The sequence below is a fragment of the Lissotriton vulgaris genome, chromosome 6 (genome assembly GCF_964263255.1).
Source record: "Lissotriton vulgaris chromosome 6, aLisVul1.2, whole genome shotgun sequence".
NCBI classification, from domain to species: Eukaryota; Metazoa; Chordata; class Amphibia; order Caudata; family Salamandridae; genus Lissotriton; species Lissotriton vulgaris.
In genome coordinates this window covers 1730425171-1730449708 of record NC_141694.1, presented here as the reverse complement: position 1 = coordinate 1730449708, position 24538 = coordinate 1730425171, and the positions used below count along the sequence as shown (strand labels likewise).

Sequence of the window (24538 nt, the reverse complement as noted above, 5' to 3'; positions counted from 1 at the left end):
CAACAAACAAAGGGGCTAATTAACTCAAGAAAAAGAATAAAACTATAATATATCCATAACAAGAAACCGACAGCCTGAAAATTGCTTCTGAACTAACCCCTAAATGCAATTTTTTTCCCACAATTTTTCACATTTACAATCATTTGCCAAATTTTAGCGACCACTAATAGTTGGAAAACATTATTATTAAGAAAATTTGATGTGGAAAAAATGTGTACCGAAGGGTAATGTGCACAGTAGAATCCAAAAAAAGTGAATGTGAATATGTGGTTAAGTATGAAAGATCTATTCCTGTGCTGTTAAACATTTTAAAAACAATACTTCAGAATAAATCAATCCACTGCTCTCCGGTTAATGTAGACGTTAAAAAGAACAACAAAGGTAATATAATAAAGGGTGCCTGTACATTTTATTAAGGTATTCCAGATCATTTGGCGTTCCAATCCCTACTTTACACAAAACCTTCCAGCAATTTATATTCTATTTTTGTAAATTAGTGAATATCAGGGCACTATACAGTATCATCAATGTTTTGGTGATCAGGGTTTAAGAAGTGGAATCACACTGAACCTTGGCAGAACAACCAAACTATACTTGATTTTTGCAGCTAAATAGCTAGAGTGCTTAAGTTTCCTGGAAAATAGGAATGCAAAATAGTTATAAAATGGGACACCCTCTAATAGTTTATCATGCAGCATTTATTTTACAGCAATGGGTGTTAGAAGTGAGAGCAAATTAGCTGAAAACAAGGCTTTGGACAACACAGCCTGACATTCCCACTCCCTCATCAATCCTAATGAATATGTTCCATATCGCAACTGTGACCGATTTTAGTGGTACTGCGTCCCAGTGACTGGTTAGCATCTGCAGACTGCCAAAGTGATCACTTTCCTTTTGCCTTCAAAAAGAGCGCTGGCTGTACATCCCGTTTATCAGTTGGGCCGTGATAGAGCTAAAGTTGTTTACAAAGGTGCCAGCACAGAGTTTGTCCTTACTGTAGTGACTACCCAATGCAGGCTCTGTTTCAGGAGGAAATAGCAAAGAAATGCAGTTGTTGCACAACTACAGCTGTAACAAATTGGGTCCTTCCATAAATATAAAGAAGTTTCAGTAGGTCCATTACCAAAGACTGCAATTTATAGGTGTTCTACTCTGTACTTCTCTGAACATGGTCTATCTCGTCTGAGTGAAAATGCTCAAGCAGACAGGTGCTTACTTCGAGGACTCCTCAGTCTGCAGATATTTTGCTGAGCCTTCTAAGCTTCACAAACTCCTGTGTGGAGTTTCTCTGGCCAGTTAAAATATGGAAGCTTTCATCAGGCCCTTCATTGAGATAAACTTTGATAATCTTAGTCCAGGTAAATCCAGATCCAGAGTTTGTAGATTCTTTGTCATTGTGGCTTCAAGATCAGAACTTCTCAAAGGCCAATCCTTTCCTCTGCCAGTCGCACGAATGAAATTGGCAACTGCCTCCTCGTTGTACAGGTGAGGAGATCTCTACCAGGACCTGGACTCTGATGTGGTTAGTTTAGAAGTATCATAAAACAACTAGGAAAAAGGGTCTTGGTTGGTCCGTAATAATTTCTTCCCCTCTTTGAAAGAAATATTGCCAGATAAGTGTGTTCTATCTAACCTATCAAGGTGGAACGGTCTTATTCCCTATGTCCTTTTACTGACAATCTTTTGGATAGATTCACATGATTGACTATTGCTCGTCGACAGCCTGGGATTCCTCTGTAGTCAGTTTTTTAATATAGCACTGTACAGCCACTCAGCACTGAAAACAAACATAAACTATGTGCAGGCCATACACTTCATTATGTGGCCCAACCTTTGGCCAATGAGGTGTAATGTCTCAGAAATCCAACGCTCCTTAGCCATGCTTTCAGCAATGGAATGCTTCAGCTCTGCTCGTCTCTTCTGATACTCACTTGTTATGGTCAGTTCTTTTTCTTGGGCTATATCTAACCAGTATTTGCAAAATGGTAAGCAGTATTTCCTGCTGCTTTTTGTATTTGCCTTGCTGAGCCCTTGGAACTCTGTTCAGATGGATGACACCCCTTGTAAGCTGAAGAACTTGCCTAAACCACTCCAATCCTATGGTACCACATTATGTCTTCATCGCTCTGGCCATGTAGCAAGGAGATGCAACATCTGTCAAACCCTCCCTCACAAGCTTCTGAAAGACAGGCAAAGTATCCTACCTATGCATAGTGAACTGTTGTCATACTGTGCTTCAACTGAAAGTGCGCTGCTTGCCATGGCTAAGAAGTAAAAATTGGACTGGAGTAGAATTTAATCTCAGACTCTTACAACTACTACCATGAAACCCTCTGAGCCTGTTCTGAAACTGCAGACATCTGGTGTGAGGGTTAGTAAGCTTCCTCCAAAGGTCAAAGACTTTAGACCATTATCTTCTCCACCTTACGGGCCACAGATGCCTTGTTAACTTAACTGTAGGTGACTGATTTGCCAAAAACCTCTTTGATGATATCAAGCAGGACATCGTCTTGAAAAAACACGAGAAAGATGACAGCATTGCTCATGATCCACAACTCCTTCAAAAGTGAGTCTTGGTGGTGCAGATTAGCTTGTCGCCAACCACTACTTCATAAGATTGCGACAGGTGTTTAGGGTGACTACACTCTGTCATTATGGACACTGATTCGAGTTCTTAACTTTTGACCTACAATCATTGATTTCTGGTGATAGTCAAATTAGTTATTTTGAAGCAAAACTAGACTAAATGCATTAGGCTATCACAAAGAAGTGCAGAACTGGAAACTGTCAATCTCGACCTGGAGGAATGTGTTCACCGTGCCCAATCGACGACCACATTGTTGATAACCTTGATGAAGGCCACACATATCATCGACTTTCAGTTAACTACCTCATTGAGAACAATTTCTCCGTTGATGATACTGTTTCACTGATTCCATAGAGCCTTCTAACCTTCAGCTCATTTTTTATGCAGAATATCTGTCCAATCAGAATAACAACAATGCTTCCGCCTCCGATTTTCAGTGACACTCCATCTGGCCTTGAGGGCAACCACAGTTGTGAACTGGGATGGCATGGTGAGCAAAAAAACGATGGATTTAGGCCCAGATCTCTGTACTGGGGTGAATGTATGACATTGTTCTGCATTCTGTCCATCAACTGTTGTTTTTGCATTTGTCAACACAAACTTCACAGATCCAGGATGGCTTTACTGAAGTCTGGGAAGCTTGGTATCAAACTTCCCAGCACATAAAATCCACACTGATGCCAGTGTTGGATTTATTGAAAAATGCACACACAGGGCATCTTGGAGATGCCCCCTGAAAAACGACCAACTCTCGTGTGGTTCCTGACTGGCTCCCAGCCATCTGCCACCACCAGTTTCTGAACCCCTGGGTATAGAGCCCTCCGCTCTCTGGGTCTGGGAACGAAGCACATCCTGGACCGAGGTGTCATGCCTCCTCCCCCATGATGGGCAGGGTCCTCGAAGAGGCAGCTTCGAAGGCTTGCCACCTTTGTTAGCTACCCCCAGTATTTTGCTGCTATCAGTAACTGGCTCCCACCGGTACCAACCCCCTTCCCCCCCCCCTATTTTGGGCACGAGAATCGGCGGGAAAACTAGCCAGCAAGGGAGGTGTGCCCACCTTTGCCAACCCCACTCCTCAGGTGGGAAGGCGAGGTGAAGCTCTCATCTCTGTCCCCACCATCTTGCAGAAGGTGGGGACCCCTCTAATCAGGAATAGGCTTATGCTCCCTCTCCCCCCCTACTTGAGGGTGGCATACTAGGGGTTGTAGACACCCCTGGAAAGGGACCAATTGGTCCCAACCTGCACACCCCTGTAACATCCCTAAACCTAGTATTTAGGGGCACCCCTGAACCTTACCTCTTCAGATTTGATGTGACAAGAAGGACAGAAGAACTGTGCTGCAGAAGAAGAGGACCACAACAACTACTTTGGCCCCAGCCTACCGGCCTGTATCCTGCTCTGAACTCCTGTGAGCTGAACCCGACGTGTCCTGCAGCCTCCAGGAACCCCAGAGACATGCCCTGCCTTCACAAAGAACTCCTCTCTCCTGTGGACACCGGATTTGTCCATACCCACCCAGTTCAGGACCCCAGATCTGGTCGGATCCGTGAGTCCTCACCACTCTGCACCCAACACCCACGGTCTGAGTTCGAGTGGCCCAACTCCCCAGCAAGGTCCCCCCCGACGACCCTGACCTGCGATCCAGCGTTGGGCGACCTCCATGACTCTCCTCAATGCCTGCAGCCTCAGTCCAAATGGTCCCCCCCAAAACGCGACTGGAAGCTGTGAGAAGAACCAGATACGAAAGGACACACCTGCATCCGCAGCTCCTGTGACCTGAGGTGCCCGACTGACTGTGTCCTGTGTCCAGCAACTCTTCAACTTAATCCTCCAGTAGTTGATTCCCTTTGTCCAGTCTTCTGGCTCCAGCCTTCAGTCCTTTTCCGTAACAGACGTCCTCTCTTGAAATGCATTGGGCTCCCAACACCTCCTAAGCACCCTGATGCCGCGGCACCGCTGGTGGTGTGGATTTGGTGTTAACTTGGGACCTCCTTTACCCTGATCTTGACCCCAGGAGTTTGGCTCCTGAAACCGAGTGGCTTGCCCATGAGCAGTCCCCAACCCAGGTGCTCCCTAGCCCTATTGGTCCCCTGCACTCTGCACCCGGCCGCCCTAGTGCCACTGGTGGTGCCCCTTGAGTGCCAACATGAATCTTAGGGAGCCTTAGTTCTACCTCCCCCAAAACTCCAATTCCAAAACCGATTTACTCACCTGTAACTTAACACTTCGTTTTTCCCATAGGACTGAATGGTGTTTTTTCCTCTAAAAATACTTGTGTTGAACAGTCTTGTACTGCACAGACTAATATATTGCTTGCACAAGAGTTAACCTGCTTACACATGTCTTGTGTTGTGTAAACTTTGTTAGGAGTATGTATCATACCAAACCAGAACTGTAATTGTAAAGTAATCGAAAAGTACTTACCTGCATTTTTAAACGACTTTCTCAATTGCAAAAAGTAATCTGAATGTTCCTGCAAATTCAGATTTCACTGTCTTGCTGAAAGTAACATTGTATGAAGAGTTTAACTTACCTGACACTACATGGATCTTGGTTCTAGAAATAAAATAGCAAAATAACTTTTTATACAAACAATTTGTCTGAATTCAGTCTTTGAGTGCGTTTCATAATTTCTAAGCTGAGTGTGTACAACAAATGCTTAACACTACCCTCCTGATAAGCCTGGAAGCTCAACCACACTACCACAAAAGAGAGTAAGGTATTATCTACTTTAGCCTCTGCTGTACCTCTGGGAATCCACTGAACTCAGTGCACACTATACCTTGCTTTGGTATAGTATACACCGTAGCAATTTTCATTTATTATAGCTTTCTGCTGTTCACGCTGCTTCATAGTTGCAACAGCTGCCTCATCTTTTGTCACTTAGTTTAACTTCTCTAAATGGACCTACACCTCTTTAATCAGATTTGATGGCACATAGTGGACAGCTTTGTTTTGAATTTGGATCAGTGTCTTGTCATTGTGTTTTCCTCTAACTGTTTTGCTCCTTGTCTCACCCCAAAGTACGTCCACCATACATAAACTTGACATTGCCTTTCCATTCCTAAAAGTCTTTGAATCGCGCATTTACTTACATGTATTTTTAGGTCTCGGCCTGCCAATGCGCTTGCGCATTGCTGGCGGAGATTATAGTAAGGGCAAAAGAACAGTCTACCAACGGCGGATTAGCCACAGTTCATGTGATCTATGCACTGCACAAACCAGCCACGTCACACTACCACAGACAGTGCCTCACATCAGACTTCAAAGGCTGCCGCCCCCCCCCCCATCACACTTCAAAGGCTGCCGCTCCCCGCCCCAATCACACTTCAAAGGCTGCCGCTCCCTGCCCCAGCGTGCACATCGCACACCAGCACTCTCCTACTTCCCCTCCCACGGCTGGCCGCTCTTCCCATTCACGCGCTCTGCAGCATCGTTTTCTAAGCCTTGCTTCCAGCCTTAAGCCTCCCCCCACTTTTGCACGTCGCCAAAGAAACATCTGTCACTTTTTACTTCCACCGCAGTACCCCTTGGCGTAATTCCAGTCACGGTCTAGTCTTTATACAAGAGAGACTTCCTGCGTCCTCGTGACACTCCAGTAGCTGCCAGTTTCTCACTAGCCTCAGAGACACTTATTTTTTGCTGAGCGGTTGTGCTTTCTTTTAGTTATCCAGCTGATTTGAGTGTTCCGCTAAATTGTTAGGGTTTTTACTAGGGAGTGCGCATATGCCAGCTTTGTCTAATAATGGGGCGAGTGGGATTCTTTGATGTACTGGTTGGATTGAGCTGGATTCTTGCCTGCTATGCACTGCCCATGTGTTCGTGTCAGCTCACATTCCAGCCCCTGCACCGCTCCCTTCCCGCCAAAATGTTTCTGGTACACTGTGCCCCATCGACCATTCCCAGCACTCCCTAAGACTTTAATACTCCACTTTCAGCCATAGGGTAGCGAATAACCAACAAAACACACTGCCAGTCTCAGGGATTGAAGATATGTGTGCATGTGTATAACGTGCGCCACTGCGCCACTGTTCCTCTGGCACGTACACCGTGCTCCGTGTCTGCCCTCGTCTCGTCGGTCAAGCCGCACTTTATTAAACTCTATCTCCTTACACTGGGCCTGTTAAGTGCTTCCGAGGCAACCACATCTGATGCAAACGTAGCCGAACAATACTGCAGATTTCTAGACAGCAGAAAGCTCTTTTGCCTTTATTGAGAGACTCAGCCTCTCCTGGATTTGCTTACGGGAAAGGAAGCAGGTAGTGTGGGCATTTTCCCCATTGCACTGCCCGCACCTTTTAGCGTCTTAATAACTGCAATAAGGCACGAGCTGTCAGTCTTGTGGCACAATTTGGCTTTCCGTTTCAATGTATAAAGTACAACTTCTCCCATCCAACGGCTCAGTCATAGTTTGGGAATCCTATTTAGAGCTGTGAATGATAACACAGCTGTTCTCAGTTCAGATCGGTTTCAGGCAACGAAGCAAGTGTGAACTTGGTGAGAATACGTTTTTTTTTTTAAATGCATGGGCCCATATGTTGCCTTAGGAGCCCACCACAGCAAATGCCAAGGCTACGTTTTCTCGTTTCCACTCCATGCCTCGTTCTTTCACTACCCTGCACTACCCGTCGCTTTATCGCACGCCTGCACATTCTTTTTCATTCCAATGTATCTCTGTTGCTGTGTTCCGATCTTCATCTCCCTCCCTCTTTCTCACCTTCTGACTTTTTCTTTGGGCTGCAGAAGGAGGATGCAAAATAAGTCCTTGCCTCCGAAAATGAGTTCCATTAGGGGCCCTTCACAGGCACAAACTAAGCACTGGTCATTGTAATAATAGCTTTCTTATACTTATTGCACTGAAAATAATGTTGTTGCATTCAGAAGTATTACGCAAAAGGATCAGGATGCTTCACAATGCAATATACACTCCAAATACCACTCAGTGCCACATAATTACACGCCACATAATTACACGCCACATAATTACACTGCACTCAATGCAACATTCACTCCAAATACCACTCAGTGCTACATAATTACACACCACATATTTACAGTGCACTCAATGCAGCATACACTCCAAATCCCACTCAGTGCCACATAATTACACACCACATAATTACACAGCTCTCAATGCAACATATACTCCAAATACCACTCAGTGCCACATAGTTATATGGGCTAGTATACCTATTTAACCAACAGTACAGATTTACTCTTGGGTTGACAAAAAATTGACTTAACCAAATGCAATAATTGTTTTATATGGTGAATCTTCGTCGAGGACCAACTGTTTTCTATATTCTCAAATACCCAGGTCCTTTGACTAAATTGGGTCAACCCCTGTTCTATAACATAGTTATATGCAACATAATTACACTGCACTCAATGCAACATACACTCCAAATATCACTCAGTGCCACATAATTACACACCACATAATTGCACTCTACTGAATGCAACACACACTTGACACAATACCACTCAGTGCCACATAATTATTTGCTACATAATTAAACTGCACTCAATGCAACATACACTCCAAACAATACCACTCAGTGCCACATAATTACACGCCACACAATTACTCTACTGAATACAACATACACTCCACACAATACCACTCCGTGCCACATAATTATATGCTACATAATTACACTGCGCTGAACGCAACGTACACTCCAAATACCACTCAGTGCCACGTAATTATACACCACATTATTACACTCATTGCCACATAATTACACGCAACATAATTACACTCTACTCAATGCAATACACACTCCACACAATACCAGTCAGTACCACATAATTATATGCCACATACTTACACTGCACTCAATGCAACATACACTCCAGGATCATTTTCTGGAGCAAGCAACTATGTTTTTGAGAACGGATAAATAATGGTCATTCACCTTTACTTGCACCATAAATGCTTGGAAGATTTAAAATAATTTTTCTCTTCTGATTTCCTTTATAGCAGTGTATGGAAAGCCGGTCATCCCAGGTTCAGGGGCACCAAATCAACAGCAGATACTTTACAATCAGCAGGTGAAGAACGTTGGTGTGGATGGTAAGTCTGGGAGCCCAGAACCTGATTCAGACAGCCCTCCTCCTACCCAAGAGAATTCAGAAACTGAAAGAATACCACGCCCACTCAGCCCGACCAAGCTCCTGCCTTTTCTTTCCAACCCTTATCGAAACCAGAGTGATGCAGACCTGGAGGCCTTAAGGAAGAAGCTGTCAAATGCCCCAAGACCTCTGAAGAAGCGTAGCTCTATTACAGAGCCAGAGGGTCCCAATGGCCCAAATATTCAGAAACTTTTGTATCAGAGAACAACGCTTGCTGCCATGGAGACTATTTCAACCCCAAAACAATCAGAAATCCATGATCCTGGAACTGCATCAGAGGACCAGAACACACCTATTTGGACAGAATCTGAAAGAGAAATGGCCACTGAAATAGAAGTACCTCCTGTGGCTGAAATTGTTTATGAAAAGGAAGCAGAGACCATAACACCTGAAGATATTGAACTGCCTTCACCTGGTCTGGGTCCGGACTGCATTCCCGAAGGCATACCAGAAGATGCTCCACCTCCTCCACCTTCTCATCCTCCTCCTGCTGTTGAAGAGGAGAGCCCAGCATTGCCACAAACACTTGAAGTCTACGTTGAAGAGTATCCACCATATCCACCACCACCATACCCATCCTCTGGAGAGTCAGAAAGTATTTCAGAAGATCCCTTCAGCATGTGTCCTCCTGAGATTACAGGACAGTTTTCCCTTCCTCCTGTAAGTATTGCAATCTAATAAAAGCATTTTAATTGATAAAAGTGCAAAAATGCATTTTAAAATATTGTTACTATGCTATTTCTTATATTCTAGAGTGATACTATTCATTAAAAGTAGATAATGCTCTGATAATTTGAAGGAATAAGTCAACTAGAACGTAGCACAAAGTGTATTCATTTTTTTTATCGGAAGCTAGTTTCACAATTTCCTTCATTGACACATCTTATTTGACAGGCACTCCTGGTAATTTGTCCTGTTATTCAGCCTGAAATCACTTAAATATTGTGTGGACATTGAGTAAGACATCAACTATTATCCCTAGTAAATCAGACACAGACTATACCTTCAGATAGTTGTATGTATTCCATTATTTGAGACTGGGGCTTCTATGCATGTATGTAATTTGATTGTATTTCATTTTGTGTGGTGATCGCTTCCAATTTAGTAGATGTACCCTGCATGAGTCACAATACTGGTGCTATCTCTGGAAAAGGGAAGCATTTACATGTGTGGCAGGAGGGGTTAGGAAAGCGTTTCTTTTAGAGTCATGAGTGTGGCTCAGGGGTTAGAGGCGGCAGACCCGGAAGCTGAGGTCGGCCCTGGACCGGGGTTCAATTCCCCGTCTCGGCGGGTCTTGGGCTAAAAAAATTCCACCGACTCGATAATTCTTGCTCCGGTGCCTTCTCGACTCACGGGTTCACACTCTGCCACTCCGGGCAATAGCTTGCTTAATCTCCACAACGGCCCCTCGCGGCGGGATGCCTGCCTTTCACCTTGTGGATACCCTGCCGGGGTTATCTCACAGGGGAATACCAGGACGGGTTCCCTAAGCAAGCGCTTAGATACCGACCTCGGTCAGTGATTTGCGCTATATAAATACATGTACATGTACATTTACATTTGTCTGTGTGAACACCAGATCTGATAAAGACTACTAGCCGCAGATTCCTTCACGTAGAATTATACCCAGGTGTGAGACTGGATCAAGAAACTTTTTTGCCACAGCATCCATGCGCGCCGGTGGTGGGGCGGCATCATGCTACTCCGCCAAGGCGGCGTCCGCGTTCGTGACGTCGGCGAGGACACAAAAGTCCCACCCCGGCGCGCCTACGTCAGTTTTTTCCTTTTCTGGGATCTGGTCTCTGCTCGGGCCTGTTTGGGCCCCTTTTTTTCTTCCTCATTGTGCTATTTTTTGGTCAAACAGTGTGAGAATGCCTTCGGGCTTCAAGACTTGCACGTCGTGTGGGCGTCTTATGTCGGCGACGGACCCTCACCTCATTTGTATGTGGTGTTTAGGGGAGGGTCACAGCACCACTGATTGTGAGGCGTGGCAACAGTTGAAGTGGCGGCGGGAGCGCCGGATAAAACTAGTCTTGGCGTGTCTCTCAAGGTCTGCTTCATCCCCTCGATCAGCCTCGGCAGACTGTTTCAGAAACAGCTGTTGTCGACGTCCATGCCCCTTTCCAATGTCGCGAGAGCATCGCTCCCCGGTGGGTAAGTGTTGCAATTTGTCCCAGGGGGCTGGTGTTCAGCCTGCCGGGGGTGTTGGCTCTCCGTGGGTGTTGCGGCTCCGCGTGCCGTCCTCTTATCCACCGTTTACCGGTGAAGTGGCGTCGAGAGTCTAGATGGAGACCTATGCAGCGGCTTTGCAGGCCTCGCTGGCGTCTCCTCCTGGGGCGTCAGCGGATCCCTTGCACTGCGCGGGGCCCTCCGCTGCGCCGCCCACGGCTCCAGCCCGGGCGCCGACTAATCGGCTCCAGGCTTGGAGGTACGGCCCCTTGGTGGTCCCTCCTACGGACCGCAGCGCGTCTGCCTCGCTGCAAACGCCTGCGACAGTCCCTGTGGTGTCGCGGAAGGTCGCCAGGGCTCCGGTCGCATCCCTGAGCCCCGCTCGGCCCTCTGGACAGGCAGAGGTCTTGTCCATGGCTGAGCTGATGACGCCATGGCGCCGGCACCTGCTGGACCGAGCAGCGCCACAGGGTCAGTGGACCCTCCTCGTCCCGTCCCGCTCTGGGTCAAGGCTGGGCGGGGACCCCTCGTCCTCCTCCGGGCCCCTCTACGCAGGCGGCTGCCTCGTCGGAGGGCGAGACGGAGGTTGAATCATCCCTGGCGCCACCGCATGGGTTGCCGGACCACCTCCATCATATCCTGGGCTGAGGCTGGCAGAGGGCTTCGTGTCACTCCCCTGGTCCCTCTCGTTCCTCCACACCAGGCGGCTGCCTCGGCGGAGGTCGAGTCGGTGTCATTCCGGCGCCGCCGCTTCGGCTCCGCTCTGGTCCCCGGCGCTGTGTGTCTTGGAGGAGCCCTATCCGGCATCTCCTTCGGCTCTTGCTTCCCTTTGAGGGCTCGCTCCTTTCTTCCCTGATGGGGGCTTGGAGGCACCCCGCCTCATGGGATCCAGTGCCTCAACACCTTCTGCACCGGCACCTTCAGGCGCAGCGTGACCCGGTGTGTCGTTCCTTTCCACCCCTCTGCCTCAAGTCCACTTTTGCGGACTGCTTTTCCCTCCCTGCCGCCACTGTTGACTCTGCCGTCCCGGGAGGCCCGCTGGCTGGACTCTTGGGGGCACAACATGTTCGCTTCGACCACAGCTGCCCTGCGGGCCCTTAACACCTTATGCGTGTTGGCTAGGGCCTCCTCTTGTTTGTGGAACTCGGCTGAGTTCTTGGGATCAGCAGCTTCTCAAAAGACTGTTCCGGTGGACTTACGACATCATGCGTTGGATGGCCGGGAGCTAGTGGCGTTTATTCTCCGCTCCGCTATGGACATCTCGGAAGTGCTGGTCCGGGCCATGGCATTCCCAGTTGCTCTCCGTCGCCATGCTTTGTTTTGGGACAGTGTGTTTCCTGAAAATGTTTGTGAGTGCCTGATTGATCTTCCATTTGATTGCACCCTGTTATTCCATGCCCCTGCAGACTCCGCCATACAAAGGTTCTTGGCGGGGCTCCGTCCTCCTCCTCCTCCTCGGCCTTATCCTCCTCCTTCCCCTCCTCAGTGACGGCTGAGTTGAGCTGGTTATGGACCTTCTTTGGGCCAGTTGCCCTTGCTGTGGAGTGTTTTATGGCCACTTGAGTCCTCCTTGCTGGGACTGTGGCATTGTTGGCTGCTGGACGGCCCCTTTGTTGACTGTGTGTTTCTGCTGGAGTTGTTTACACAGACTTGGCCCTCAGATTAGGCCTTCTGATTTGTCTTGGGCTGCTTGGCTAGCCTACAGCAAGGTTTTTTTTTTCCCGTGGCTCTTTCGTGTTTGCTCTGCTGCAGAAGTTCTTCCAAAGAGGGTTCCCATGTCTTGGGACTTAACTAATCCTATGTGGGGTAGTGTTAGCTGCTCTAAAGCTTGCGCTCTGCTAGGGAGTTCTGGTCGCCTTCGGGTGCCTGTTCTCCATGGCGTTTATGTATGTTGCTATTGCTTCTTGAGGTTGTGTGTGCCGACCCCTCGTAGTGATGTGTCCGGGCATTTCCTCACCTTCCTGCTCCTGTCCTAAGGGCTGGGATGATTCTGTGTTTCTCCCTTGTCAGGCGTCTCCTGCCCGGTCTTCCTGGGGCTCAAGGGCTGTTCTTCTTGCTTCTGGCGGCTTATTACTGTTGGTGCCGCTCTGGCTGGCCTGTTGCCTTCCGTCTAGCGTGGCCTCGCCTTCTTTTCCCTCGTTTCCTTGGGCCCTCTAGGCTTTTCATCTTCCTGTCCTGGATTGGATGGAAGCTCTGTTGCCTTGTAGGAGAGTGGGTGCTTCGGCCTCTCTGGCCTTGCTCTTGGTTCCTCTGTTGTGACTGTACGGGCCTCTTCAGACTTCTTTCTTCTTCCTACATCCCTCTTGGGATGTAGAAACAAGGTGTTCTGCTTTTGGGGGTTCCTCTTGCCTGGAAGGGACGAGGTTACTTACCTGGTCCGCAGGTCGGGTCCCCTCTGGACCCTCTGTTATGTCCAGGCTGGTGGGGTCCTTTCGCAGACCCTCTTTCCCCGTGGGTATTGCTAGGGTGTCTATTCTACGTGAAGGAATCTGCGGCTAGTAGTCTCTATCAGATGTACGAGTTACTTACCTTCGGTAGCAGTGTATCTGGTAGGGACGATTCTAGCCGCAGATTCCTTCACGGCCCCCCTTCCTCCCCGTTCTGTGAGGACCCTTGGGTTGGTCTTCGGCACTCGCCTCCCGGTGGACTGCTGTCTCTTCTGTGAGTGCATTCTTTCGCTCTAGACTGGGCGCTCCGTCTTGTTGCTGTTCCTTCCTCCTGGTTCATTGGAGGATGGGTTTACGGTACTCCTGTGCCCCTCTGCTCTGGTTACTCGAGGATTGGGGGGGACTTGCCTTCAATCTCCGCCCTCCCCTCCCTTTCCCTTGCTGCTAAGGGTTCTGGCCCCTCTGCTAACCTCTGAGTTGGGGTCATCTGGCCATGCCTTGCCCTTGTTCCTTGGGGGGTGGTTTCCCTCTGTGCTGGGGTTGCTTGGACGTTTGTTTTTTCTGTCTGTCTTGGGACTGGCTCCCCTTCCTTGTTTCTGGATGGGGGTTTGTAGGCCTGCCACATGTTGACATGACATTTTACGTATGTTCCTTGTCTACGGGATATGGCGGGACTGTCTACATACTGGCAGGGTGGCGGATCAGGGCTCTGCTCTGTTCTTCCTCAGCCCCTGCCTTTGGATACTGAAGTGTTGCACTGCTCCTTATGGTGTCGCTTGTCTCCATTCCTTTTTCTACTCTTTCGCACGCTGTTCCCATACTCCCACAGTTTTGTCTGATGGCTCCGAGTTGCGGCGCGGAAAAGTTCTCCGAAGAAAACTGACGTAGGCGCGCTGGGGTGGGACTTATGTGACCTCGCCAATGTCACGTATGCGGACGACACCTGGGCGGAGACGCGTGATGCTGCCCCACCATGGCGCACAGGGATGCTGTGGCAAAAAGTTTGCGGATCCAGTCTCACGCCTGGGGATAATTCTACGTGAAGGAATCTGCGGCTAGAATCGTCTCTACCAGATGCACCGTTACCAAAGGTAAGTAACTCGTACTTCAGAGGAGAATGAAAAATTTGCTAGCTAACGTAATGGAAATTTCAATTCTATTAAGGACTCGGAGGCGAGGATTATGCCTTCTTTCTCCACTTTAATGCATAGCAGCGAAGATATGCAAAAGACTACATTTCCCATGGAACAACGGGAACATGAAGTCAGACAAGAAACACCTGGTAACAACCAATCATAGGTCTGACATCCATGTCCAATCAGGGCCCAGGCAGCCCAACATTGTCCTTCAACAGTGTCCTCTCCTCCTCTTTCTAAGCTCGTAGACAGTCACTCTCCGCTCTTCAGGCATCTTGTTTGTTGGAATCCGAGCCTGAGGGTAAGAGGAAACCTATTACCAAAGCAAGCACTGGGGAAAAATGTAGCAAATCAAGCATTATGCAGAAGAAACACACTTATAAGCATCAGCTTCCTGCATCACCCAGTGCACCCACCTGGCAATGGTGGGTGAAGAAACTGCCTTTAAGGGCTTCCGCAATAAAATGAGGAGTTGTTTTTCGCCAGTAGGGCGAAGCTCCTCCGTCATCTCCTCATAGGCTTTAAGGCAACGAACCACACAGAGCTTCGGGGAATCAGGAAACTGATGGTATGAAATTGATCTAGTATGGCATCTGAGTAAAGTAAACGTCACTCCCTCTGGAGTAAAAATCCTGCCAGAGATATCCAGGGCTCGCACATCCGACACCCGTCTGCAAGAAATTAGGCACAGGAGCATGGCCAATTTCGCTGACAACTCTTTCCTGGAGAGGTATCTATTGTGCTGCCAGGATAAAAATAGGATAAAAACAGGTTAAGGACTTAATTAACACCCCAAAGGGCGTAATAAAGCGGTTCAGAGGGAAGGGAAAGGCGATTACCGCGCAACAATCGGTACACAAAAGGGTGCTCACCCACTGAAGCCCCATAAACAGGCACATGGCCGGAAAAAACAGCAGACTGGAAAGTGTTAATGGACCGATAGGCCAATCCCTCAGAAGCCAGTTGGGCCCAAAAATTCACTATGTGGACCACATCTGTGACCAAGGGATCAAAACTCTGTCGCAAACACCAACGGGTCCATCTGTGCCATGCGGACCTGTATCTCTTAACAGTACTGTCCGCCCATGCCTTTGTTCCATGGGAAATGTAGTCTTTTGTATATATATCTTCGCTGCTATGCATTAAAGTGGAGAAAAAAGGCATAATCCTCGCCTCCAGTCCTGACATAGAATCACTTTTTCATCTTAAACAGTAGAAAAGGTTACTTTTTCAGCATGAATTTGGTAGGGGTTAGCATGCAGTGCCTATTGAGTGGCCAAGCGAAGAATTAAAGTGATTGGTCTTGTTCCAAAATGTGCTTTCATTCATATTTCCAGAGCTGACTATTTTCCCAGCTACTAATATAGAAAGTCCCTTTTAGGCTGTGTACCACATTCTGCAGTAGACAGAGTGCTGTCCTTTTTGTGGTTTGGCACATATTAGTCTTACATTTATTTTTAAATTAACATTAGATAGAATTTTATTAATGGAATGATTGTCTGCTTTACAAACCAATTCTGAAGCTTGTAAAATCAAAACACCTCCTGCCTTGTGAATTCATGATGTTGCACTAGCATGCTTGTTTCGTAAAGAGTGAAGTAGAAAATAATATTTTATCTTCACTTTAAAGTCCTATCAAAAATGCCTCTTGTTGGATGTCCGACGTTTTAATGAAATAAAGGAATGGGCTTTTGGTGGAAAATAACTAAACTTTTGCACAGATGGAGAACCAGGTTGCTTGATTCCCCAGTCTGGCCCATGAGATTGGTAGTGCAACTGTAGCTTTTTTCCTCCCTGATATGCCCAGGACATAAGGAACTAGATAGGGGACGTTCTGCAGAGTAATATGGGTGTCCCTCACACCACCAATTGACTGCATCCATACCTTGTTCACGGGCTATTGAGCCACAAAGCTGTTCTGGGATCTTACCCCTCATACATGTTGTGGGAAGTTGGCTCTTTATATAAGATACTAAAAAGAGGTATATTGTGTAGAGTCCGGGTATCCCTTTCCAGTGGACAGGACTACCTTTAACAATCCCAAGGTGTTCTTTCTCTGGGATTCTGGTTGAGCATCCTTAGGCTTATCAAGGAGTGTAAGACATGTGTTGCACACACAGAGTCAATAAATGATACACACTCAATAAGGAGATATACACCAATGTAGAAAAATAACATGCATTTTTATATAATTTTTAGCACCGAGAACGTCGTTATTTGGTAAGTGTGAGAAAGTGCCTTACGTGTGTCCTACTAAAGTCACTGCATCTGAGTCGCCCCTATAGCAAGCCTTTGAGCCCTATTAATACAAGGTGTTTGGTACCAAACGCCATAGATTTCAGTGAAGTCATCATGACATTTAAGAGTTGACTTTGACATCACAGGGCTCATCGGCTTCTGCAGATATATCCACACATGTAGTATAGTGCACCCTACCAAGGGACAGTAAGGCCTGCTGTAGGGCTGGCTTACCTATACTACATGCAGTCTCTGTAGATATGGCACACAGGGATGTGTGCCATGTCGTGTTTTCACTTTTATATGCACCAAGACACACAGCCTGCAATGACATTCTGTGTGAGTTAGGTGAGGGGTCCCTTAGAGTGGCATAGTGCATGCTGCAGCCTTTAGTGCCCCTCTTTAGTACCCGTGGTACCATTTACCAGGAACCTACAGGCGTGGTAAAGGTATGGCCAATTGATGGAACAATTGTACAGTTTTAGGGAAAGAGATCTGACGCTGGGGTCCTGGATAACGGGAACCTAGTGCACTTCTGCCAAAATTGCAACAAATACCAGGCAAAAAGTGGGGGTGACCATGTCAAAAAGGCGGCACCTTCCTACACAAGTGACCTTCAAGGATGACGCTGGGAGGCCAGAGTAGCAGTCAGTTGCCTTGATCCTCCTCTGTGAGCAATAACTGCTGATGGAGGACGATGCAACTGGTGCAGTTGATGGTTTTCCCATTCTTATGCCGTTGAATACAGCGAAAAATACAGGGGCTGTCCTCCCGCATAAGAAAAATCAAATGTTTGCTTTTTCCACATCTGTTTGCAGACTGAGATTTACAGATTTCTGTAACCAGTGAAGAGATAGATCTTGAAAGGGTGCCATGCTCCCAGCCATGGCCAGTGAGCTCTCTTTAAGGCACTAAAAATAAAATGTGTGTATGATATAAACCTAAAATCTGGCTAAATGGTATAAATATGGAGAATAATTCTACTTATGTGGAACTTTAGAATCTACATGAATATAAGCTCACCTGCCCTCCCCTTCTTGTGTCAAGCCAGGTGTAGTCCAAACCGAAGTCTCATACCCACTATAACAAAGAATATATCGACCACATGTCAATATTCTTCACACTTATTTTGCAAATAGATATATAACTTGGTTTTGCCTTTTTCCATTCCAAATCCCTAACATCTAAAGCATATGGCCATGAAATGAATTGGAGACATGAGTGAATAATAAAAGGTAATTTGGCTCCACAGTTTAATGAACCATCTGCTTTTCTTCCTTTCTTTATTGTGTGGTTTGATAGTTATGCTGTTTAACCTATAACCTGTTTGGTGTTTTGTAGGGCAAGAGGACGAATCTACGTAAAAATGGCTCTGAGAGGATTGCACATGGCATGAGAGTGAAATTCAACCCACTGGCGTTGCTCCTGGATTCATCTTTAGAAGGAGAATATGACCTTGTGCAGAGGATTATCTATGAGGTATTTATTTTCTCTGACTTTGGTTGATTGAAAAAAATCTTAATAAATGCTACAATGCCACTGCAACACTTAATAAAGTTCTGTGAAAAGAAGTGTTGGGAATGTACGAGGTACAGAATCTCAGAGTAGCTTTTTAACTGCAATAAAGTTAGGATATGTATGTCAGGAACCATTCAAATAGTTTATTGCCTTTCAGTCTAGAGCATTCATTAGTAGAGACCTGAAGGAGCTCAATGTATTTTTATGGCTGGTAAAAAGTGTGAAAGCTCCAACTTTTTTCATATTTCCCAGGGATTGGATAATGTGACAATCTAAATGGTACAAATAGCTTTCAAACAGAACAGGGAAAATTTAAAAAAAAAACATTGTATTAAGTGAAATCAGAGAAAAACACGAGCAGCTCTTGGTCTACAAATTTCCTTATCTACTGCAATTACTAGGAATCTGGCTTAGTCTCTGGATTCGACCTGGCTATCCCCAACCTTTCTGACCGTTAGTTGTAGACATCCAGCATTTTTTCTTCCAGCATACAGTAGTCATCCCATTTATGTTTACATCAAATAGACAGTTTAAGATGCTATATAATCATTATCATCGGTCTCAAGGCAGAAAGCTTTTTTTGAGCTTATACAGCCGGAAGACCAATCCCTGACTCCTATCGCTAAAACTTTAGTGTATGCTTGCTTCAGGCCGAAACATGGCTTTTCCCTGAAAAGCATTTTTTGGGGAAGTTTTATATAGCGTGGACTTGACCCAAAGTTATTGATGCGCTTTACATGAGCACCAGTAACCTCATACAAGGACACATTCATTTTTTGCTGGCACAGGGACATTAAGTGATTTACCCAGGCCTGTGATGTTTTCCATGAGTGCTTTCATGGGGGAAGACCAAGTTGAGGCATCCTCTGCTTGAAAACCAGGTGGGCCTTAAACTGAGAAGACACCATGAGGCATCAGTATTACGCCAGCACCGCAAAGCCATGCGACAAAATACGGCTCTGTTAAGCTCCCCTACGCTAAGGCAGAGCACCCCTCCTGTGTGAGTTGGGCTTTTAGCCTCGAGCAGGGCAGATAGAAACTCCTAGCCTTCCGCCCTCCACCACCTTCAGACTCTACTATGCACCAGGATAAGGCTTTGGAGCCATGCAAGCTCCCAGCGAGGAAAATTTGAGCCATGACTGTCTTCTACTCCCTCTCAACCGAAGGGGCTGAACCTTCCCTTGCACCTGAGAATACTCCGAGACTGAAATCTAAGTCAACAACATGACTGCCATGCATTGCATAGTAACTACAGGGGCAATCAGTCCACCAGCTATTTGTGTTAGCACAGGCGATCTGGCACTGAGCAATCTGCAGCAAGATCCAGTTTGTAGCAGAACATATGCCTGGGGTGGACAACGATTTTTTGAACCTCTTAAGGAAGCACCAACTGCATGAGTGGGAACTCCACCTGCAAGTCCTATGCAGGTACTTCCAACAAGGGAAACCTCAGCCATTGACATAAAATGCCTATGATTCACCTTCAGATACCCACAACCACAGTCAACGGGCAACGCAATATGGACAAAGGTGTCAGGGATATTTGCTTACACTTTTCCTCTCTCGTTCATCCAGTGCAGGGTGAGGATGATAAGAAGCTAATCTGTATGTTGCCAAACATAACAAATCGCGGCCCATGTGTAAATAACGCTCCTGCTTTCAAGCCGCAGGCATGAACTTGATCTTGTTTCTGAGGCCGATCCTGCAAGAAGCATTCTTTATGATTCTGTTAAGTTAAAATGCCAACACTAAAAAGCGAAGCAGGACTCTACGCCATCTTGCTACTTTATCCAAAGAGGGTATCACAAGGTTGGGTAATCTTCCTCTAGGTTCTCGGCCAGAGAGCAGATTCCCCCACTATATCTGGTCTGCCCTGAGTTTTCCAGGCCATCGATGATGCCACAGGTGATTGAACCTTTCACAGAAGGCATGATGCAGATTCATGCCACCCTTGTAGCTCCCTCTGGCGTGCCTCTGGGCTCCAAGGACCCTCAAGGGCTTCCTGTCTGGTTACTACAGATGGATCTGTGTTTGGCGCTGGTTGACATCTTGGCCCCGCTCCTGGCCCTATACTGACTGATGTGGTACAGACATCCACTCTGGCTCAGGTCGGTTGCTTTGGACATTCCTTGCCGACACAAGTGCCAACACTACTGGCACCAGAGAGGGTTTTGTGTTGATTCTGATGTCTGACATTGAACCGGCTTTAGCCCAATCTCGACTGATGTCAAGCTACGAGATTACAAAAGGACCTGCTTGAAAAGCTGGTGCAATCTGTTGTTACACAGCCTGAATCTGGCCAAGTACCTCAACTAGGGTGGGCGCAACAGCAGAGGTTCCACAGTAAGTGCAGGTGACTGCGAACCTTCTGTCATCGTTGGGGTTTTGCAGCGTGAATCTTTCTGGATTCACTATACTGTGCATATTCCGCAATCTGGTGGTTGGGTCCGGAATCGTAGACTTTTTTTCTCTTTTTTTTGGACGCCATCTTCAGATTCTTTTTGCCGCCGTTGGGTCTGGATCGTCGCGTGAAGCTTCAGAAATTTTGAAGGAGAAAAGAAGAAGATAACGCCGAACTTCTACAGAAAAGGACTTGAAAAGACTAGGAGAAGAAGACCATCAAAGCCGGGACGACGAAGGAGGAGAAGTAACTCGAGATCTTCGACGTCCGACAGGAAATGCGTGCACGGGGGGCCCTCAGAGCACAGCAATGGACAATACACCCTTTAAATTCTGCCGTAACTGCCATCACAAGTACGCGCAGAAGGACCCGCACCCGGTCTGCAACCTCTATCTGCCGGTCGACCACGGGAACAATGACTGCAACGCCTGCTCCGTCTTCACACCGAAGACACTCAGAATTCGAGAGATAGCTCACCACACGATGCAGGGCAAGGGCCAGGCACCGTCGCTGTACGAACTGGGCCTCTCCACCGACGACGAGGACAACATCGCCGAAGGACCAGATGTCTCCACGGTCGCAGAGACCGATAAGAAAACATCAGACAAGGTAGAAAACCCTCGACAGGACCTCGAAGGCCCGAGGCAGACTCCCGAAAATCAGAGTCTAGAGCCTCGAAGGGAGCACCGGTGCCGAAAACCTCTACGACCGAAGCTGCATCCTCCGAAAAACAGCCCAGCGGATCCTTCGAAAAGGACTCCCAGAAGGCGAAGACCGGCGAAAAGCCAAGGTCGTCGAAGCAGGTCCCCGAAAAAGGAACCTCGACTTCGAGGGAGAAGGAGTCGAAACAACTTCGACGTCGACGACACCGTCTAAGAGGGTGGCCGAAACGCTCGACGCCGAGCACGCCGCGCAGATGGAGAGGAAGAAAAGAAGGCTCGAGGCCGAGATGGAGAACATCCTCAAGAGGAAGAAAGACTTCGAAGAAAAGATGAGAAGCTACAGGATCCCCTCGAAGCCCGCGACGGCCGTCTCCGAGGTAGAGGAGCACGGGGAGTTCGACGCCGAAGAGCCGCCGAACACTCCAGAGCCCTCGGATCAGGGAGAAGAGGAAGACCTCTATTACACAGAGGGGGAATATGGAGTTCAGCGTTCGAGCTACGACTCGGGATCCTCGACGGCTCAAGACCTGGACTGGCAGGACATGGATGCCGAAAACCCGGAGGAGGCTGTGGAGACATACCCCTCGAGGCCTTCGCCGCCAGATGACATTGGGGTTTAGAATGAGGTCATCAAGAAGGCAGCAGCAGATTATGGGGCTAAATTGGAGGAAGAGAAGCCTAAATCAGATTTCTTGCTGGAAACCTTGCTCCCCACACAGACAAGGAGCCTGTTCCTGCCCATGCTGAAGAGTGTCATGGACCAAGGGAAGGAAGTGTTCAAAGAACCAGCGATTTGCAGATCCATCACGTCAAGGACGGAGAAGAAGTAAAAGTTCTCCTCCCAGGACCCTCCCTACATCAAAGGGTCCGTCACAGCAGACTCCATTATCGCTGCAACGGCAAGGAGAAGGGCCAACGTCCCGACAACATCTGAGCCAACACCTGACAAGGATAGCAGGAGGATTGACCTGACAGGCAGAAAATCTAAAGAAACGCTGCAATGCACTGGCGGATGGCAAACTCCAACGCCCTCCTGAACAGGCACCAATATCAACATTGGGACGAGGTGGGGCAATTGCTCAAACACCTCCCAGAGCAATTCCAGAATAGAGCCACACACCTCGTGGAAGAGGGGTAAAAACATCGCAAACTCGTGCCTGAAGACAGCCTTGGACGGAGCAAAAACCTCCAGCAGACTGATGGCTATAGGAATCAGAGAGAAGGCAAGCCTGGCTCAATATCTCAGGCTTCAAGACAGAGGTTCAGAACATTATCCTGAACACTCCATTCAACGGAGAATCTCTGTTCGGCGCCCCGGTTGATGAGACGCTCACCCAACTGAAGAAGGATAACGAAACAGCAAGGTCCATGGGGGTCCTGCAATTCAAAGGGATGAGAAGAGGCACTCCGGCCAGGAGGCCAAACGGAAGAGGTGGTAACCCGCCAGGAACATCGCACCAGGCGTTCCACTAGGGTCACCAGGGTGACAATCAGGGCCCGCAGGGCCAGCAGAAGCAGACCTGGCACTGCCAGAACAGGGGCCAGTCCTTTCGCAGGAGGGGACACGGACGAGGCCAGAGAAGGAGAGGCGGTGAGCAACCCCCCTTTAAGTGACTTCGCACGGAAGCATGTGCTCCCTCACTCAAGCCCTCTGAGGGAAAAGCACAGAAAAGCAAAGGGGAGAGGGTTACACGGACATGACACAAAGGAACATGTAACACCAGTGGGCTGCAGACTAAGATTTTTCCTCCAGGAATGGAGAAAAATAACCACAGACAAGTGGATACTCAACATCATACAGTTCGGATACTGCCTAGAGTTGGAAAAGAGGCCGCCAAGCAGAAGACCAAAGAAAAAAGAGCACTCGGGAAGGGAGGTAACACTGCTCCGAGAAGAAGCTCAGGAACTCCTCCGAAAGGAAGCCATCGAACCGGTCCCATTCAGAGAAAGGAAAAGGGGAGTGTACTCAAACTACTTCCTGGTACCAAAAGTGGACGAAAGCCTAAGACCCATCCTGGACCTACGCTTCCTAAACAAACATATAAAGACTCAAAAATTCAAGATGACGTCCCTAGAGGAGGTCATCCCACAAATAAGAGACAGGGATTTCATGTCCACTGTGGACTTCAAAGATGCATACCTGCACATACCAGTGAACAGGCAGCACAAGCACATGCTAAGATTCACAGTAAACCAGGATCACTACCAATTCACAACCCTGGCTTTCCGTCTAAAGTCCGCTCCAAGGGTGTTCACAAAATGCCTCGCAGCAGTGGCCGCACATCTGTGTAGAGAGGAGATCCACGTGTACCCCTACCTCGACGATTGGCTGATGAAGTCGAACTCTCGCAAAACATGCGAGGAACATGCACAGCGAGTCACAAACACGCTGATGGACCTGGGATTCTCCATAAACTGGGGAAAATCCTCAATGGAGCCGAAGCAGTTGAAGATCTTCCTGGAGGCTCAGATCAACACAATCCAATGCAGGGTGTTACCCAGCGAAAAGAGGACACTCAGCCTACTAAGGGAGACACGCCACTACCAGAAGGGGCAAGCTCTGACAGTGAGGACAGCGAGTAAGATCATGGGGATGATGGCGTCATGCATACACCTGGTCCCCAATGTACGCCTACACATGAGCCACTCCAAGAATGGCTGCAACAACAATTGTCACAAGCTACAGGAAGTTGGGAGGATCTAGTGGTTGTAACGCACGAAGTGCAGGAAGAGAAGAGTTGGTGGACCAAGAAGAACATTACAGTAGGGAAGCCTCTAACTCCACCAAACCCAACAGTGACCATCACCACAGACGCATCCCAGAAGGGATGGGGCGCTCACATGAACAGGCTCAGAGTGAGGGGTCTGTGGGCACCAGCGGATGCGGTCAGACACATCAATTACCTGGAACTGAAGACCGTGTTACTCGCCCTGAAGGCCTTCCAGAAACAGCTGTACAAACGGAAGGTGTTGATACAAATGGACAACACAACAACGATGTTCTACATCAACAAGCAGGGAGGGACTCAGTCGTTCCCTCTGTCCAGCCTAGCACAAGAAATATGGAGATGGGCAATACCACTCGAAATAGATCTGCTGGCCATACACCTACTAGGGAAGGACAATGTGGAGGCGGATTGGCTCAGCAGACAGACTTCAGCATCCCACGAGTGGGAACTCCACAATCAGGAAACGGAGAGACTATTCAGGAGATGGGGCACCCCAACAATAGACCTGTTTGCAACACGCCAGAATGCAAAATGCCAGTACTTTGCATCCAGACAACCAGAGGAACAATCCCAGG

General features: G+C 47.8%; 1 protein-coding gene across 2 annotated transcripts in view; it reads left to right on the top strand.

Moving 5' to 3' along the window:
* The window catches only part of TP53BP2 (tumor protein p53 binding protein 2), a 330278-nt gene that overhangs the window by 262512 nt on the left and 43228 nt on the right, over positions 1–24538 (top strand). For both annotated transcript variants that reach the window (XM_086927962.1, XM_086927963.1), the window contains exons 13-14: positions 8572–9383; positions 17995–18132. In XM_086927962.1, the coding sequence (XP_086784088.1) occupies positions 8572–9383; positions 17995–18132 (950 nt within the window). The remainder of the gene's footprint in view (positions 1–8571; positions 9384–17994; positions 18133–24538) is intronic.